Source organism: Cherax quadricarinatus, chromosome 42, assembly GCF_038502225.1.
Source record: "Cherax quadricarinatus isolate ZL_2023a chromosome 42, ASM3850222v1, whole genome shotgun sequence".
NCBI classification, from domain to species: Eukaryota; Metazoa; Arthropoda; class Malacostraca; order Decapoda; family Parastacidae; genus Cherax; species Cherax quadricarinatus.
Window position 1 is genome coordinate 13,514,340 of NC_091333.1, and position 20,717 is coordinate 13,535,056.

General features: G+C 39.0%; 1 protein-coding gene across 4 annotated transcripts in view; it reads left to right on the plus strand.

The window, feature by feature from the left end:
- The window catches only part of LOC128695708 (peptidyl-prolyl cis-trans isomerase FKBP4-like), a 127,340-nt gene that overhangs the window by 44,838 nt on the left and 61,785 nt on the right, over nucleotides 1-20,717 (plus strand). For all 4 annotated transcript variants that reach the window (XM_070093297.1, XM_070093299.1, XM_070093300.1 and 1 more), the window contains 2 exons: nucleotides 6,183-6,303; nucleotides 20,063-20,220. In XM_070093297.1, coding sequence (XP_069949398.1) covers nucleotides 6,183-6,303; nucleotides 20,063-20,220 — 279 coding nt within the window. The remainder of the gene's footprint in view (nucleotides 1-6,182; nucleotides 6,304-20,062; nucleotides 20,221-20,717) is intronic.

Sequence of the window (20,717 nt, forward strand, 5' to 3'; positions counted from 1 at the left end):
TCAACAACCCCTCTTCTGCCCTCTGACTAATGCTTTTATTAACTCCACACCTTCTCCTAATTTCCACACTCCAAATTTTCTGCATAATATTTACACCACACATTGCCCTTAGACGACATCTCCACTGCCTCCAACTGTCTCCTCGCTGCTGCATTTACCACCCAAGCTTCACATCCATATAAGAGTGTTGGTACTACTATACTTTCATACATTCCCTTCTTTGCCTCCATAGATAATGTTTTTTGACTCCACATTACCTCAACGCACCACTCACCTTTTTTCCCTCATCAATTCTATGATTAACCTCATCCTTCATAAATCCATCCGCCGACACGTCAACTCCCAAGTATCTGAAAACATTCACTTCTTCCATACTCCTCCTCCCCAATTTGATATCCAATTTTTCTTTATCTAAATCATTTGATACCCTCATCACCTTACTCTTTTCTATGTTCACTTTCAACTTTCTACCTTTACACACATTCTCAAACTCATCCACTAACCTTTGCAATTTTTCTTTAGAATCTCCCATAAGCACAGTATCATCAGCAAAAAGTAACTGTGTCAATTCCCATTTTGAATTTGATTCCCCATAATTTAATCCCACCCCTCTCCCGAACACCCTAGCATTTACTTCTTTTACAACCCCATCTATAAATATATTAAACAACCATGGTGACATTACACATCCCTGTCTAAGACCTACTTTTACCGGGAAGTATTCTCCCTCTCTTCTACACACCCTAACCAGAGCCTCACTATCCTCATAAAAACTCTTTACAGCATTTAGTAACTTACCACCTATTCCATATACTTGCAACATCTGCCACATTGCTCCTCTATCCACTCTATCATATGCCTTTTCTAAATCCATAAATGCAATAAAAACTTCCCTACCTTTATCTAAATACTGTTCACATATATGCTTCAATGTAAACACTTGATCTACACATCTCCTACCCACTCTGAAGCCTCCCTGCTCATCCGCAATCCTACATTCTGTCTTACCTCTAATTCTTTCAATTATAACCCTACCGTATACTTTTCCTGGTATACTCAGTAAACTTATTCCTCTATAATTTTTACAATCTCTTTTGTCCCCTTTCCCTTTATATAAAGGGACTATACATGCTCTCCGCCAATCCCTAGGTACCTTCCCCTCTTTCATACATTTATTAAACAAAAGTACCAACCACTCCAACACTATATCCCCCCTGCTTTTAACATTTCTGTCATGATCCCATCAGTTCCAGCTGCTTTACCCCCTTTCATTCTACGTAATGCCTCACGTACCTCCACCACACTTACTTTCTGCTCTTCTTCACTCCTAAAAGATTGTATACCTCCCTGGCCAGTGCATGAAATTACCGCCTCCCTTTCTTCCTTAACATTTAAAAGTTCCTCAAAATATTCTCGCCATCTACCTAATACCTCCCTCTCCCCATCTACCTAATACCTCCCTCTCCCCATCTACTAACTCCCCTACTCTGTTTTTAACTGACAAATCCATACTTTCCGTAGGCTTTCTTAACTTGTTTAACTCACTCCAAAATTTTTTCTTATTTTCATTAAAATTTCTTGACAGTGCCTCTCCCACTCTTTCATCTGCTCTCCTTTTGCACTCTCTCACCACTCTCTTCACCTTTCTTTTACTCTCCATATACTCTGCTCTTCTTATAACACTTCTGCTTTGTAAAAACCTCTCGTAAGCTACCTTTTTCTCTTTTATCACACCCTTTACTTCATCATTCCACCAATCACTCCTCTTTCCTCCTGCCCCCACCCTCCTATAACCACAAACTTCTGCCCCACATTCTAATACTGCATTTTTAAAACTATTCCAACCCTCTTCAACCCCCCCACTACTCATCTTTGCACTAGCCCACCTTTCTGGCAATACAGTGGACCCCCGCATAACGATCACCTCCGAATGCGACCAATTATGTAAGTGTATTTATGTAAGTGCGTTTGTACGTGTATGTTTGGGGGTCTGAAATGGACTAATCTACTTCACAATATTCCTTATGGGAACAAATTCGGTCAGTACTGGCACCTGAACATACTTCTGGATTGAAAAAATATCATTAACCGGGGGTCCACTGTAGTCGCTTATATCTCGCCCGAACTTCCTCCTCCCTTAGTTTATACACTTTCACCTCCCTCTTACTTGTTGTTGCCACCTTCCTCTTTTCCCATCTACCTCTTACTCTAACTGTAGCTACAACTAAATAATGATCCAATATATCAGTTGCCCCTCTATAAACATGTACATCCTGGAGCCTACCCATCAACCTTTTATCCACCAATACATAATCTAACAAACTACTTTCATTACGTGCTACATCATACCTTGTATATTTATTTATCCTCTTTTTCATAAAATATGTATTACTTATTACCAAATTTCTTTCTACACATAGCTCAATTAAAGGCTCACCATTTACATTTACCCCTGGCACCCCAAATTTACCTACTACTCCCTCTATAACATTTTTACCCACTTTAGCATTGAAATCCCCAACCACCATTACTCTCACACTTGATTCAAAACTCCCCACGCATTCACTCAACATTTCCCAGAATCTCTCTCTCTCCTCTACACTTCTCTCTTCTCCAGGTGCATACACGCTTACTATAACCCACTTTTCACATCCAATCTTTATTTTACTCCACATAATCCTTGAATTTATACATTTGTAGTCCCTCTTTTCCTGCCATAGCTTATCCTTCAACATTATTGCTACTCCTTCTTTAGCTCTAACTCTATTTGAAACCCCTGACCTAATCCCATTTATTCCTCTCCATTGAAACTCTCCCACCCCCTTCAGCTTTGTTTCACTTAAAGCCAGGACATCCAGTTTCTTCTCATTCATAACATCCACAATCATCTCTTTCTTATCATTTGCACAACATCCACGCACATTCAGTTATCAGTATATAATGTGTGTCCCTTACCAAGATATGGTGCCATCATTGTTCTCACTACGTCACCTGAGATACCCAATAACATCCTGGTATCTTTGTGTTTTACTTCCCGTGTATACAGTTATGTCCAATACCAGGCCACTGTCACAGTCACAGAGTACAAACAGTTTTATACCAAACCAATTCCTCTTGCTAGGTATATACTGCTTGAACAACAGTCTACCTTTGAACAGAATCAAAGACTCATCAATTACAAGATTCTTGAATGGATAAAAGTACATGTTGAACTTTTGTTTCAGATGCATAAAAACATTTATAATGATGTACAACCTGTCACTTCTGTCAGGCCTGGTTTTGTCAAAGAAGTGCAAGATACGTAACAGTAAGATAATCTGTTCACTGGGATGATTTCACTGAAGGCTGGGGTAGAAATTAGCCCATCCATTTTATATTATGCTTATAGACATGAGGCATAAGCATTATTGTTGCAAAAAAAAAACAAATACATTTCAGCCACAGTTGTCTCCTTCCACCGGTGTTGTCTTGACTGTGGTGATATCATTGTATTTGCCATGGTGTAATCAAAATACTTGTTACTTTCCCTGACAATATTTTCCATCAAGGGCTGGTCAAAGAATAGTTCAAAGAATTCCAGCTCACTTGCAGTGTTTCCAAGGGAACAAGATGGCAGGAGTCCACTTTGAATGTCATCAAACTGATGGGAATTGGGAACAAAATTATGATTTTGCTGCCAATCCCAGATGCAATTTGCTGGTGGGTACTTGACATCATAAGCTGGTTGTGGTGGTAGTGCAGGTTGTGGTGTTGCAGGGCTGGATGATGATGCGCTGTGTCCTGAACCTGCTGAGTCTATCCATCCCAATTGTAGCCACATCATCGTCACTTTCATTGTCTATTCCAGGTGTAGGGCCATGGGATGTACTCCATCCCCTTGGAATTGCATATGGTACACTACCCGAGCACATGCGGTGGTGTATACTGACGCTTCACTGGTGAATATGATTCCTTGCTATTACTATTCAAATGGTCATCAAGAGCAATAAAATCAAAGTCCACATCACTATCATCACCATTACTCAAATCTGAGGCCTGGCCACGCGAGAATATTAGTTTTCTCTTGCGACGATGTACAACTGAACGTGACTGAGACAAACCAGCACCAGAGGTGGTGGTGATCAGGAAGAATGAGAACCCTCAAAACAAGGGAAATAATGCTAATGTCACCATTGTCATCACTATTGTTCCATCATTTGGAATACTGCTCAGTGTTAATGGCTCCAAATGCAGAGATTGTTTACGGCCCACATAGAGCCAGTAAAGCATTAAAGTTACTGGGAACGCCTTAGTCTTAACCCTTTGAGGGTTTCGGCCATACTAGTATGGCTTACGACCCAGGGTTTTTGACGTACTAGTATGCCTAAATTCTAGCGCCCTCAAATCTAGTGGGAGAAAGTTGGTAGGCATACATATGAAAGAATGGGTCTATGTGGTCAGTGTGCACAGTATAAAAAAAAATCTTGCAGCACACAGTGCATAATGAGGAAAAAAAAAACTTTGACCATGTTCTTGGAATAAAACAGCGGCTGCAATGTATTTTCGTATGGTATTTATTGTATTCTAGTTTTCTTGGTCTCATTTTATAGAATGGAATACATATTGCAGAAATTGAGATGATTTTGAATGGTTTTACAATGAAAAGTACCTTGAAATTGAGCTCAAAGTAGCAAAAATGTTAGATTTTTACCAAAGTTCAAAAGTAAACAAATCATGGCAAGCGTCCAATACACGTCAACTGGTGAGTCTAATATTCTTTCACAAGTGCGCCGATATTATTTATGCCATTTCTACACTAATGCAGCAGTCTGCATAACAGTAAATCTTCTATTTTTTGTAAGAATAAAAATTCAAAGTGGAAAGCCAAAGAAATATAAGAGGGGCCTGGGGATGTGACTAACGAACAGAGAACTTGTTATTTTAGTGCCAGGAATGTCTTTCTTGTTTATTCTGGACCCTATTCGGAAATTGGCATCTTTTGAAATTTGTGTGAAATTGGCAAAATTGCTAAATTCTGACCACTGTATTGGATAGTTGAAATCAGTAAATGGGTGGTTTCTAGTACTCATTCAATAGAAAAAATGGAGTTCTAGAGATATAGTTATGATTTTTGTCAACTAGTACAGTGGAATTGGCTGAAAATAGGGCTCAAAGTGGGCAAAATTGCCGATGTGTAAACATCGTCGAGACCGCTAACTTCGCAAGAGCACAATTCCGTAAGTTTTCCATCAAATTTCATATTTTTGGTGTCATTATGATCAGGAAAAGATTCTCTATCTTTTCATAAGAAAAAATTATTTTTTTTAAATTTGGCCAACCCTGAGAACAAGTCTCGGAGAGGGCCTGTCGACCCTCAAAGGGTTAAATATGTACTCACTCGAGCGGAGGAGAGAGAGATACATGATAATATATACAGGCATATACTGGTACATGTACTGCAAAAGTTTTCTTCAGCAGCAGCAGCAATGGCTGCAGCTGCAGGAATAGCAACTGTTGCAATAGCAGCAGCAGCTCCAGCAAGAGCAGTATCTGCAGCAGCAAGAGCAGTATCTGCAGCAGCAAGAGCAGTATCTGCAGCAGCAAGAGCAGTATCTGCAGCAGCAAGAGCAGTATCTGCTGCTGCTGCTGCTGCTGCTATTGCTGCTGCTGCTGCTGCTATTGCTGCTATTGCTGCTGCTGCTATTGCTGCTGCTGCTGCTATTGCTGCTGCTGCTATTGCTGCTGCTGCTATTGCTGCTATTGCTGCTGCTGCTGCTGCTGCTGCTGCTGCTGCTGCTATTGCTGCTGCTGCTGCTGCTATTGCTGCTACTGCTGCTATTGCTGCTACTGCTGCTATTGCTGCTATTGCTGCTATTGCTGCTATTGCTGCTGCTATTGCTGCTACTGCTGCTATTGCTGCTACTGCTGCTATTGCTGCTACTGCTGCTATTGCTGCTACTGCTGCTATTGCTGCTGCTGCTATTGCTGCTGCTGCTGCTGCTGCTGCTGCTGCTGCTGCATTATGTAAACAAAAAACGACTTGTATTTGAGGTTTGCTACTATCAGTGGTTTAGGTATCCATGACAGGTCTTGTAACTTATCTCTGCAGATACGGGAGACTACTATACATGTACTAGTGTTTCTCCCAAGTGTATGATCATTTTTAACTATACTTTTATGCTTTTTTATTTTCTCTTTGGTAGATTGAATTGTTTGAGTGGCATGGTGAAGATCTCAGTTCTAAAAAAGATGGGGGCATAATCAGAAGAAATATTGTAGCTGGAGAAGGGTACTTAACACCCAATGATGGTGCAATTGTAGATGGTAAGTTGTTACATCTGTATTGTAAATATAATTAAGCACAATAAAAATAATTGATAGAGTGGATAGGGAAGCAATGTGGCAGATGTTGCAAGTATATGGAATAGGTGGTAAGTAACTAAATGCTGTAAAGAGTTTTTATGAGGATAGTGAGGCTCAGGTTAGGATGTGTAGAAGGGATGTGTAATGTCACCATGGTTATTTAATATACTTATAGATGGGGTTGTAAAAGAAGTAAATGCTAGGGTGTTCGGGAGAGGGGTGGGATTAAATTATGTTGAATTAAATATAAAATGGGAAGTGACACAGTTACTTTTTGCTGATGATACTGTGCTTATGGGAGATTCTAAAGAAAAATTGCAAAGGTTAGTGGACAAATTTGGGAGTGTGTGTAAAGGTAGAAAGTTGAAAGTGAGCATAGAAAAGAGTAAGGTGATGAGAGTATCAAATGATTTAGATAAAGAAAAATTGGATATCAAATTGGGGAGGAGGAGTATGGAAGAAGTGAACGTTTTCAGATATTTGGGAGTTGATGTGTCAGCGGATGGATTTATGAAGGATGAGGTTAATCATAGAATTGATGAAGGAAAAAAGGTGAGTGGTGCATTGAGGTATATGTGGAGGCAAAAAATGTTATCTATGGAGGCAAAGAAGGGAATGTATGAAAGTATAGTCGTACCAACACTCTTATATGGGTGTGAAGCTTGGGTTGTAAATGCTGCAGCGAGGAGGTAGTTGGAGGCAGTGGAGATGCCCTGTCTAAGGTCAATGTGTGGTGTAAATATTATGCAGAAAATTTGGAGTGTGGAAATTAGGAGGTGTGGAGTTAATAAAAGTATTAGTCAGAGGGCTGAAGAGGGTTTGTTGAGGTGGTTTGGTCATTTAGAGAGAATGGATCAGAGTAGAATGACATGGAGAGCGTATAAATCTGTAGGAGAAGGAAGGCGGGGTAGGGGTCGTCCTCGAAAAGGTTGGAGGGGGGGGGTAAAGGAGGTGTTGTGGGCGAGGGGTTTGGACTTCTAGGAAGCATGCGTGAGCGTGTTAGATAGGAGTGAATGGAGACAAAATGGTATTTGGGACCTGACGAGCTGTTGGAGTGTGAGCAGGGTAATATTTTGTGAAGGGATTCAGGGAAACCGGTTATTTTATATAACCGGACTTGAGTCCTGGAAATGGGAAGTACAATGCCTGCACTCTAAAGGAGAGTTTTGGGATATTGGCAGTTTGGAGGGATATATTATGTATTTTTATATGTACAGGAGGGCACCGCTTTACGGCGTTTCACTTTACGGCGTTCCGCTAATACGGTCATTTCAAATTATGACCAAAACTCGCTATACGGCTCCCCCCACCTGACTTTCTAATATGGTCACCGCGCCCTACCCTGTTTGTTTACATTCTTCCTGAGCTCAGTAAGCACTAAGTCTCCATTTTGTCTGGAAACTCCAAAATTTCAAATGTTTTTAAAAGTTATTTCATATTTTATATATACTCTGATAATTATACTTATGTATACCTGTACTTAAATAAACTTACATACTGTGCTGGCATGCAGGTACACATTAAAATCAGTAAGAGTGTCTTATGTCTCCGGACGTCATATTAGTAATGATTATAATAATCATCGAGTCTCATTTAAATGTCGTATATTACGTTAAATACACATTTTCATTAATCCATCTATGATATTTTTTCAAAATTATATAATAAACACGATACATAACATAAAATGATGATAAATACACCCCACAATAGAATAAATAAACATAAATATGAGATGTGGTAGCAGACGACTTGCACAAGTGACGCCATATTAGAAATGATAATAATAATAATAATAATCACCGAGTCTCATTAAATGTTGTATATTACGTTAATATACACATTTTCATTAATCCATCCATTATATTTTTTTTCAAAATTATATAATAAACACGATACATAACATAAAAAGATGATAAATACACCCCACAATAGAATAAATAAACATAAATATGAGATGTGGTAGCCAGATAACTTGTACAAGTGATGCCAAGAATAACATTTTCACTAATCTAACATAAGAGAAAATGTGTTACTGGGGGTAACTGTAGAAAATTATTCCTTTCGTATGTATGTAAGTTTATTCATGTATACACAAATACAGTTACATAGATTATCATACATAACAACATATGTGTAGAGAACCTAGGATAACCCAAAAAAGTCAGTGACTTATTTCCATTGCCTTCACTCAGAGCATCATTTCTTCTCAAAATGATGTTACATGAGAATGGGAGTGTTCTTCTTTATTTATTCTACCGTATCAATGTAGAGACAACCTGTACACAATGTAACTTGTACACAAACCAGACGTGTACACTTTGTTTACAAAACTTACCTTCGCCTGGTTTGTTTACATAACTCTGCGCCTGTACTCTCTCATGCACTCATTCTTTCTCTCTCTCATTTATTCGTTTTATCTCATTTACTTACTCCTGACCCTACATTAAGACTACAAATATTTTAACCCTTTGAGGGTCGACAGGCCCTCTCCGAAACTCGTTCTCAGGGTCGGCCAAATTTAAAAAAAAAAAATTATTTTCTCTTATGAAAAGATAGAGAATCTTTTCCCGATCATAAAGACACCAAAAGTTTGAAATTTGATAGAAAACTTACGGAATTATGCTCTCGCAAAGTTAGCGGTCTCGGCGATGTTTACGCATCGGCGTTTTTGCCCACTTTGAGCCCCATTTTCTGCCAATTTCACTGTACTAGTCGACAAAAAACATGAATGTTTCGCTAGAACTCCATTTTTTCTATCGAATGGGTGCAAGAAACCACCCATTTATGAAATTCAACTATCCAGTAAAGTGGTCAGAATTTAGCAATTTTGCCAATTTCACACAAATTTCAAAAGATGCCAATTTCCGAATAGGGACCAGAATAAACAAGAAAGACATTCCTGGCACTAAAATGACATTTCCTCTAGTCATTAGTCACGTCTCAAGGCCCCTCTTATATTCTTTTGCTTTCCACTTTGAATTTTTATTTTCACAAAAAATATAAGATTTACTGTTATGCAGACTACTGCATTAGTGTAAAAAATGGTATAAATATTATTGGTGCACTTGTGAAAGAATATTAGACTCACCAGTTGACGTGTATTGCACACTTGGCACGATTTGTTTACTTTTGAAGTTTGGTAAAAATCGAACATTTCTGCTACTTTGAGCTCAATTTCAAGGCACCTTTCATTGTAAAACCAGTCAAAATCATCTCAATTTCTGTAATATGTCTTCCATTCTATAAAATGAGACCAAGAAAACTAGAATACAACAATAAATACCATACGAAAATACACTGCAAAGTCGCTGATTTATTAAAAAAAAATGGTCAAAGTTTTTTTTTCTCATTATGCACTGTGTGCTGCAGGATTTTTTTTAGACTGTGCACACTGACCACATAGACCCATTCTTTCATATGAAGGCCTACCAGCTTTCTCCCACTAGATTTGAGGCCGCTAGAATTTATGAGTACTAGTACGTCAAAAACCCCTACGCGTAAGACGTACTAGTACGACCAAAACCCTCAAAGGGTTAAGGTAAGTAATGAGTGAACTGTATATACATTTTATCGCTCTGGGATGCTTAAATGTAATAGAATATTATGTGTAGGTGGGTTGGCCTGGTATGGTAGCCCGGCTGACTACCATACATACCACACTTGATTTTTTACAATAAATACTACTCATCTCACCCTATATTTTAAGGTAAGTAATGAGTGAACTGTATATACATTTTATCGCTCTGGGATGCTTAAATATCATAGAATTGTATGTGTGGGTGGGGTGGCCTGGTATGGTAGCCTGGCTGACTACCATACATACCACACTTGATTTCTTACAATAAATACTACTTGTCTCACCCTAGATTAAGACTATAAATATTTTAAGGTAAGTAATGAGTGCACTATGTGTGTATTGTACTTTTTTATTGTTTTTTGATGCCTGGTTCTATTGCTAACTTAATATATGTTAGTGTAAACTTGTTATCTAGTGTTTGTATGCATTTGTAAGTGGAAAAAAAGGGTGTTCCACTTGACGGCGGTTTCTGCTTTACGGCGGTAGCCTGGAACCTAACCAGCCATATAAATGGGGCCCTCCTGTATATACTTCTAAACTGTTGTATTCTAGACACCTCTGCAAAAACAGTGATTATGTGTGAGTGAGGTGAAAGTGTTGAATGATGATGAAAGTATTTTCTTTTTGGGTCACCCTGACTCGGTGTGAGACGGCCGACTTGTTGAAAACAAAAAAATAATTGATTCTAGGTAGTAGGTTGGTATACAGCAAATGCCCAGGGAGGTACTACCATCCTGCCATGCGAGTGTAAAAAGAAAGCGTGTAATTGTTTTACATGATGGTAGGATTGTTGGTGTCCTTTTTTCTGTCTCATAAACATGCAAGATTTCAGGTACGTCTTGCTACTTCTACTTACACTTAGGTCACACTACTCATACATGTACAAGCATATGTATACACACCCTTCTGGGTTTTCTTCTATTAACTTTCTAGTTCTTGTTTATTTCTCTTATCTCCATGGGGAAGTGGAACAGAATTCTTCCTCTGTAAGCCATGTGTGTCGTAAGAGGCGACTAAATTGCCATCAGCAAGGGGCTGGTAACCCCTTCTCCTGTATAAATTACTAAATTTAAAAAGAGAAACTTACGTTTTTCTTTTTGGGTCACCCTGCCTCGGTGGGACACAGCCAGTTTGTTGAAAAAAAAAAAACATGCAAGATTTCAGGTATGTCTTGTTACTTCTACTTACACTTAGGTCACACTATACATACATGCACAAGCATATATATACGTACCCCTCTGGGTTTTCTTCTATTTTCTTACTAGTTCTTGTTCTTGTTTACTTCCTCTTATCTCCATGGAAAAGTGGAACAGAATTCTTCCTCTGTAAGCCACGTGTGTCGTAAGAGGCGACTAAAATGCCGTGAGCAAGGGGCAAGTAACCCCTTCTCCTCTATACATTACTAAATGTTCTCAAAATAATGATTTTATTAATGAACCTGCTACTGTCTACTCTAGAAACTTGAGATATTGGCAGCATGTTTCATTTTCCTATTTCGTCTTTTTCTTTCAACAAACTGGCTGTATCCCACCGAGGCAGGGTGGCCCAAAAAGAAAAACAGAAGTTTCTCTTCTTATATTTAGTAATTTATACAGGAGAAGAGGTTACCAGCCCCTCGCTCCCGGCATTTTAGTCGCCTCTTACAACACATATGGGTTATGGAGGAAGAATCCTGTTCCACTTCCCCATGGAGATGAGAGGAAATAATCAAGAACAAGAACTAGAAAGAAAATAGAAGAAAATCCAGAGGGGTGTGTATATATATGCTTGTACATGTATGTGTAGTATGACCTAAGTGTAAGTAGAAGTAGCAAGACATACCTGAAATCTTGCATGTTTATGAGACAGACAAAAGACACCAGCAATCCTACCATCGTGTAAAACAATTACAGGCTTTCGTTTTACACTCATTTGGCAGGACGGTAGTACCTCTCTGGGTGGTTGCTGTCTACCAACCTACTACCTATATTTTCCTATTTATACATATAATTTTCTTTAAGTTATGCACATTGTTTTTATTAGCCAATTCTGATCTTTCAGAAAAAACTATGGAAATTAATATTCCTAATATTTGTGCAGAATTGAAGAAGAGAAATAGTGGTAGTAACAGGAACAGGAGGATAATTGATCAAGTCTCATAAGAACATAAGAACATAAGAAAGGAGGAACACTGCAGCAGGCCTGTTGGCCCATACTAGGCAGGTCCTTTACAATTCATCCCACTAACAAAACATTTGCCCAACCCAATTTTCAATGCCACCCAAGAAACAAGCTCCGATGTGCAAGTCCCACTCAAATCCAACCCCTCCCACTCATGTACTTATCCAACCTAAATTTGAAACTACCCAAAGTCCTAGCCTCAATAACCCAACTAGGTAGACTGTTCCACTCATCAACTACCCTATTTCCAAACCAATACTTTCCTATGTCCTTTCTAAATCTAAACTTATCTAATTTAAATCCATTACTGCGGGTTCTCTCTTGGAGAGATATCCTCAAGACCTTGTTAATATCCCCTTTATTAATACCTATCTTCCACTTATACACTTCGATCAGGTCTCCCCTCATTCTTCGTCTAACAAGTGAATGTAACTTAAGAGTCTTCAATCTTTCTTCATAAGGAAGATTTCTAATGCTATGTATTAATTTAGTCATCCTACGCTGAATGTTTTCTAATGAATTTATGTCCATTCTGTAATATGGAGACCAGAATTGAGCTGCATAATCTAGGTGAGGCCTTACTAATGATGTATAAAGCTGCAGTATGACCTCTGGACTTCTGTTGCTTACACTTCTTGATATGGTATAAACCTTGGTAATAAATACCGACAAGTTGGTTTAGAAAGACACGTAAGCAAACACTATAACATATTTATTAGAAAACGTTTCGGTCCTGGGACCTTGATCACTGCTTCCTTGATGAAACAATTCCAAAATAATTCAGTACGTTAGTAAATGGACAGTCATAAATTAGTATTATTTAAATGGATACTGTAGAATTTAAATTACTTTATCAGACATTAGGGCTAACCAGTTTGTTAAAGGTGCACATCCCTTTATCCAAAATCCTTGGGGCCTCTATTGTTTCAAATTTCAGACTTTTTTGAATTTCAGAATGTTTCTCAACGCCGCCACTTGGCGGCATGACCCAGCACAGAGATGACTGACGTTCCACACTCCCCCAAAAAATTTTGGTTTTCGGAACTTTTCAAATTTCTGAATTTTGCATAAAGGGATGTGGACCTGTACTAGGTATTTCATGGAGGTATTGGGAAAGATACTTTAAAGGTATCCTAGTAGAGGTTAAGGTAGGAATAGAAATACATTTGCATGGAATGGATACTGTTGGACCAGAAGACATACTTGGACGAATAAAAAAAACAGGAACTGCAGAGATGACAGTCTGTATGAAAGTTGAATAGTGGACTAGATATACTTTATTTTCCTCTGATGCACTGTTCCTTCTAGGTATTGAGGGATGGGTAGCATATACTTTCACCTGTAAGCAAGACACTTTCTTCCTCTAAAAGAAAGGTTGTGTGTGAGCAAGACAAGGTGTGATTATGCATGCCCACACAAGCATGAGTATACAGTAGGTCCCCACTTATACAGCAGGTTAGGTTCCAGGCTACCACCATAGAGCAGAAATCGCTGTAAAGTGGATCTCCCTTTTTTTCATTTATAAATGTATATAAATGCTAGAAAACAAGTTTACACTAACATATATTAAGTTAGCAATAGAACTAGGCTTTAAAAAACAGTAAAAAGGTAAAATACATATATAGTACACCCATTACTTACCTTAAAATATTTGTAGTCTTAATGTATGATGAAATGAGTAGTATTTATAGTAAGAAATCAGGTGTCGTAGGTATGGTAGCCAGCCAGGCCACCCCACCCCATCCACTTAACATTTAAAGCATCCCAGAGCGATAAAATGCATATACAGTTCACTCATTACTTACCTTAAAATATTTCTAGTCTTAATGTAGGGTGAGAGGTGAGTACACGAGATACAACGAATAAACAAGAGAGAATGTGTAAATGAGAGAGGAAAGAGACACGGAGGATGTATACAAACATACATTTGAATTATACCATAATACATGTACATTGTAAAGTGTTTGTATTATAATAAATACAATATTGTTTAGCTTCCAACACAATGCAAGCTCGCTCTCTCTCTCTCTCTCTCTCTCTCTCTCTCTCTCTCTCTCAGTGTCTGTCTCTGTCTCTCTCTCTCTCTCTCTCTCTCTCTCTCTCTCTCTCTCTCTCTCTCTCTCTCTCTCTCTCTCTCTCTCTCTCTCTCTCTCTCTCTGTCTCTCTCTCTCTCTCTCTGTCTCTCTCTCTCTCTCTCTCTCTCTCTCTCTCTCTCTCTCTCTCTCTCTCTCTCTCTCTCTCTCTCTCTCTCTCTCTCTCTCTCTCTCTCTCTCTCTCTCTCTCTCTCTCTCTCTCTCTCTCTCTCTCTCTCTCTCTCTCTCTCTCTCTCTCTCTCTCTCTCTCTCTCTCTCTCTGTCTCTCTCTCTCTCTGTCTCTGTCTCTCTCTCTCTCTCTCTCTCTCTCTCTCTCTCTCTCTCTCTGTCTCTCTCTCTGTCTCTCTCTCTCTCTGTCTCTCTCTCTCTCTCTCTGTCTCTCTCTCTCTCTGTCTCTCTCTCTGTCTCTCTCTCTGTCTCTCTCTCTCTCTCTCTCTCTCTCACTCTCTGTCTCTCTCTCTCTCTCTGTCTCTCTCTCTCTCTCTCTCTCTCTCTCTCTCTCTCTGTCTCTCTCTCTCTCTGTCTCTCTCTCTCTCTGTCTCTCTCTCTCTCTGTCTCTCTCTCTCTCTCTCTGTCTCTCTCTCTCTCTCTGTCTCTCTCTCTCTCTCTGTCTCTCTCTCTCTCTCTGTCTCTCTCTCTGTCTCTCTCTCTCTCTCTCTCTCTCTCTGTCTGTCTGTCTGTCTGTCTGTCTCTCTGTCTCTCTGTCTCTCTCTGTCTCTCTCTGTCTCTCTCTCTGTCTCTCTGTCTCTCTCTCTGTCTCTGTCTCTCTCTCTGTCTCTCTCTCTCTCTGTCTCTCTCTCTGTCTCTCTGTCTCTCTCTCTGTCTCTCTCTGTCTCTCTGCTCTCTCTCTGTCTCTGTCTCTCTGCTCTCTGTCTCTCTCTCTCTCTGTCTCTCTCTCTCTGTCTCTCTCTCTCTCTGTCTCTCTCTCTGTCTCTCTGTCTCTCTCTCTGTCTCTCTCTCTGTCTCTCTCTGTCTCTCTCTGTCTCTCTCTCTCTGTCTCTCTCTCTCTCTCTCTCTCTCTCTCTCTCTCTCTCTCTCTCTCTCTCTCTCTCTCTCTCTCTCTCTCTCTCTCTCTCTCTCTTCCCCCCCCCAAAATAAAATACAATATATCTAGGAATGATTGGTCATGGTTTATGGCATCCTAGTAAATGAAGCAGACCTAATAAAAACCCATAAAACAGACCTGGGGAGGGGTAGGAGGGGCCTCAACTGTTCTCAGAAAAATTGTCACTGATCGAATATTCCACCACTTTGAGCCTGATTTTAGGCTTGCATTCAGTCCAGAAACCAACCAAAATCATCTTTTTCAGTAGTGCCTTCCATTCTATCAGATCATTCAAATAAACAGTCAATAAAACCATAAAAACCATTATAGAAAACACCTCGAAGTTGCTATTTTAAACCAAACTATTGTCCTATTGCAAACCTTATGTTTCTGTGTTGATTCAGTGTGCTGTTCTAGATTAATTGTTTCATTTTCTGCAGCAGAGTCATGTTTTACTGTGTATTCAGTCTGCATGATTCAGTTGACCATCTCATTCGAATGAAATAGCTTTGTGTAAAATTTTTAATGATTTGGTACTGGACTTTTGTTTAGGAAATGTGTAGCTGCTAATTTTGTTGGATCTCTCTTCTGCATATGGTACCATTGATCATGGATTATTTTTGGCTGCTGTCATAGGGATACTGCATTGTCTCTGAAATCATATCTTTTGGTTGGCCAAATCAAGTAGTAGTCAGTGGCTCTACATCTGGGCCATATCTTTTGCCCTGTGGCATTCCTCAGGGCTCTGTTCTTGAGCTGGTATTATTTACTGTTTATGTTTGTAGCTTAGCCTTACTGTTGGATGTCCATGGGGTTGATCATCATTTCTATACTGATGATACACAGGTCTACATCCAGGCTTTGAACATGAGATATGTAGACCTCCATTTTGGTTCTCTCTTACTGGATATTCGAACGTTGATGACAAATGGAAAAATTGAAGCTAAATGACAGTAAGGCTGAGATTTTGATTATCAGGAGAATATGGATTAAAGATTTGGTGCATTTGGTTGTAGTATTGTCAGTTCTAGCCTGTCAGTAAAGGATTTGTTAGGCACATTAATCAAATTGTTATATATTACAGTTTTTATACAGTGGTACATCGGTGTACATCTTTAATCCGTTCCAGGACCTTGGACTTACACCAAATGAATTTTCCCATGAGAAATATAGGGAAAATGATTAATTTGTTCCCATGAAAAAAAAATCTTGTTATTGGCATATTATACATTGATGGGGTTGTATAAAATAATTTAAACATTGCTTAATATTAAAATATGTAATTTAAACACTGCTTAATACTAAAATACATACATAAATACAAAAGAATTAGATGAAATAAATGCAAATTTAACCTCTCTTTACTTTGCTGAAAAGAGTTGAGTGCCTACTAGGATAGGGGTGAGGAGGGATGAGGAAGAAATGTTATTGTTTGGAAGGACAATCTCCTTCTCTTTTCTGTCTCTTATTCCTATTTGGACCTGGTTGAAGCTCACCAGGTTTGACTTTTACTAAAATTCTCTCCAAAGAACTTTGCTTCTGCCTTCTCCTCAGGATGTTTCAGAAATGTAACATTGTCTGGTCATTCCAGACAATGCTATTATGGCTTGTTTGGGCTTTGTTGGGGTGGTACCTCTCTGCAAAGTTTTTGACATCCATCCATTTGGCAAAGATTTCCTTGATTAATGAAGTAGGGGCTTCCTCTGTCTTGTCTTCTGAGCCTGAAGAGAGTGCATCCATCTTAGTCTTGTGCTCCTCCTCCTCAAGTTCCTGCAGCTCCTCAGTGGTCAGCTCTCCCTGTGCCTCTCCACTAACTCCTCCACATCACCATCACTCACATCCAGACCCATGGACCTGGTTAATGGTTAATCATTGTTAATCGGGTTGTTCACTGAATGGTAGCAACGGGCATAGTGATGCTAGTGGGCAGTCGTGGCTTTGTCTCGGGAGAGAAGTAAACAAGGGTAGCGGACAGGGTCATGACTCATTTTGACCCCTACAAGTTCTAGCACGTGAGTCGTATTCCAAACAGAGGTCATATACCAAGCAAAACTTTTCGCGTCCAGACAGGACGGATACCAAGTTGGACTTATTCCAAAGCGGACGTATACCGAGGTACCACTGTATTTGTAATCTCAGTGCAGTCAGAAAATATCTTGAGATGCAGAGTATCTTGGTCCTTATCCATGCATTTATTTCCTCTTGAATTTATTTTTGCATTTTTTATTTTGCCATAACTGGTTTAAGACTTCCATCTGTACTGAATTGTTCAGCTAGACTGCTATTTTTGTTCCTACCTGGAGTTCCCACTAATCCCTACATATATAACCTGGTTCCCTATTAAAGCAAAAATTGAATAGAAACTGTCTATTAGTATTTAAAGCTATTGAGTTGATTGAAATTAATTAAATTTTGGGGAATCAAATTCAAAATGGGAATTGACACAGTTACTTTTTGCTGATGATACTGTGCTTATGGGAGATTCTAAAGAAAAATTGCAAAGGTTAGTGGATGAGTTTGGGAATGTGTGTAAAGGTAGAAAGTTGAAAGTGAACATAGAAAAGAGTAAGGTGATGAGGGTGTCAAATGATTTAGATAAAGAAAAATTGGATATCAAATTGGGGAGGAGGAGTATGGAAGAAGTGAATGTTTTCAGATACTTGGGAGTTGACGTGTCGGCGGATGGATTTATGAAGGATGAGGTTAATCATAGAATTGATGAGGGAAAAAAGGTGAGTGGTGCGTTGAGGTATATGTGGAGTCAAAAAACGTTATCTATGGAGGCAAAGAAGGGAATGTATGAAAGTATAGTAGTACCAACACTCTTATATGGGTGTGAAGCTTGGGTGGTAAATGCAGCAGCGAGGAGACGGTTGGAGGCAGTGGAGATGTCCTGTTTAAGGGCAATGTGTGGTGTAAATATTATGCAGAAAATTCGGAGTGTGGAAATTAGGAGAAGGTGTGGAGTTAATAAAAGTATTAGTCAGAGGGCAGAAGAGGGGTTGTTGAGGTGGTTTGGTCATTTAGAGAGAATGGATCAAAGTAGAATGACATGGAAAGCATATAAATCTATAGGGGAAGGAAGGCGGGGTAGGGGTCGTCCTCGAAAGGGTTGGAAAGAGGGGGTAAAGGAGGTTTTGTGGGCAAGGGGCTTGGACTTCCAGCAAGCGTGCGTGAGCGTGTTAGATAGGAGTGAATGGAGACGAATGGTACTTGGGACCTGACGATCTGTTGAAGTGTGAGCAGGGTAATATTTAGTGAAGGGATTCAGGGAAACCGGTTATTTTCATATAGTCGGACTTGAGTCCTGGAAATGGGAAGTACAATGCCTGCACTTTAAAGGAGGGGTTTGGGATATTGGCAGTTTGGAGGGATATGTTGTGTATCTTTATGTGTGTATGCTTCTAGACTGTTGTATTCTGAGCACCTCTGCAAAAACAGTGATAATGTGCGAGTGTGGTGAAAGTGTTGAATGATGATGAAAGTATTTTCTTTTTGGGGATTTTCTTTCTTTTTTTGGGTCACCCTGCCTCGGTGGGAGACGGCCGACTTGTTGAAAAAAAAAAAAAAAAGAGTTGATTGAATCCAGTTATCTTGCTGAAGTGCTTGTACCTTTTATATTGGACTCAGTAATGTTTCTGCAAATTGCTGCAGACCCTTTCAGACTGATTGATCCTTGTGCTATTGAGGAGAAATAATTTGCAGAAAGATACTTTCCTTATGTAGCTCCTAGACTGTATAATAGGTTACCAGTCTCTCTCTTTAAGAGTCAAGAATCTGTTCATGCTTTTATCTTAGATACAAGCACATCTCACTTTCTATATCTCTTACAATCCTGGTGATCCCGCCAAGGCAGGGTGACCTGAAAAAAGAAGCACTTTCACCATCATTCACAATATCACTGTCTTGCCAGAGGCACACAGATGCGACAGTTTAGATGCCACTCTAAGCAGCAAATATCCCAAACCCCTCCTTTAGAATGCAGGAACTGTACTTCCCACCTCCAGGACTAAAGTCTGGCTAATCAGTTTCCCTGAGTCCTTTCACAAAATATATTACTGTATTATTATTGGTTCTAAATTACACCTAAAGAGTGCCTTAGTCAGAGACATGAACATTTCCAAAGAATCGAACCCATAAGGCAGTTTTTGTGGTACTGGTGAAGTAATTGGGCAGCCACATTGAGGAATTATGAAATATAAGGTCAAACTTATTCAGAAAAAAGCACAAATTATTTTAGAGACAAAAGTATAAATCAGGACAATGCCTGTAAAGGTACATGGACATTGTAGGCATTCAGTAATGATAAATTATGTACTGTAAATATAACTGGATAACCCAGTAGAGTCAAACAGTATGAATTATTTTCTTGTTGGTCCAAGGCTAGACAGCACTTCTTGCACTTACCTGAGTGACTTGTATTTTGTTCATGCATGTGCCTTAGTGTGTGCTTGCATGCATGTGTGTGTGTGCTTGCATACGTGCATGCATGTATGCACGTTGAGTACATACATGTACTCAAGTACTACAGACAGGTAGTAAGTTTTTAACTTTATGCCTCATGGAAAAAGAAGGACAAAAGTAGTATAATGTGACCCTTTATCGACAGTGTTTTACCCAGATTCTTAAGGTATGGTACCCTGAACCTCTATACCATTTATTTTTTCGAAGAGTGAGTGTATGGGCACCATGCATTTAAGATTTTGGGTTACTAGGATAGAACATTGCATGTGTTTAAACCCTACATAGAGTTTCATGTTTAATATATGGTTTGTGCAGAATACTGTATATGTTTAAAATTTGTATTTAATAAGCCTTCATGGTTGATCTATATAATTTCAGTACGTGTTGTTGGTCGAGTGAACGGTACAATATTTGATGATCGAAATGTCAAATTCCCTCTTGGTGAAGGAACAGAGCACAATATTCCAGAAGGCCTTGAAAGGGCACTAGAGAGATTTAAAAAGGGGGAGAAATCTACCATCAAGCTATCACCAAAAGTACGTGTACAGTATTATATTTTTTTTTTCTGCCCTTCTACCTAGTTACCCCCATTCCTGCCCTCCTTTTGCCCCTCCTTTTTGCCTTACCATATATTCCACTCCTCTTTGCATTTCCCTGCTACCCATTCCCTTCACACATCCTTTTCCTTTCCCCCTCCCTCACCCCTTTCCTTCATATCTCCTCTTTACCTTATTAAGCTCTAGTATAACTACCAGTGCAATATTTAATCCAAATAACTGTTCTTAAAATTTAGTACTGTACTTGAAATAAACATTTTTTTTTCATTTTTTTTATTAATATTTCTTGTAATCATTATTACTTTCTAAAATTTTATTAAACACCATATTTACTACCAGTCAGTTTTACTTTTGTACATTAATCATTATTTTATACTTTTCTTAACCTTTTGTTGCCAAATTTTCAAGTTTGTATGTTCACCTCCAACTTTTATATTATCCTTTGTACCATCTTACTATCATATTATAACCAAGTC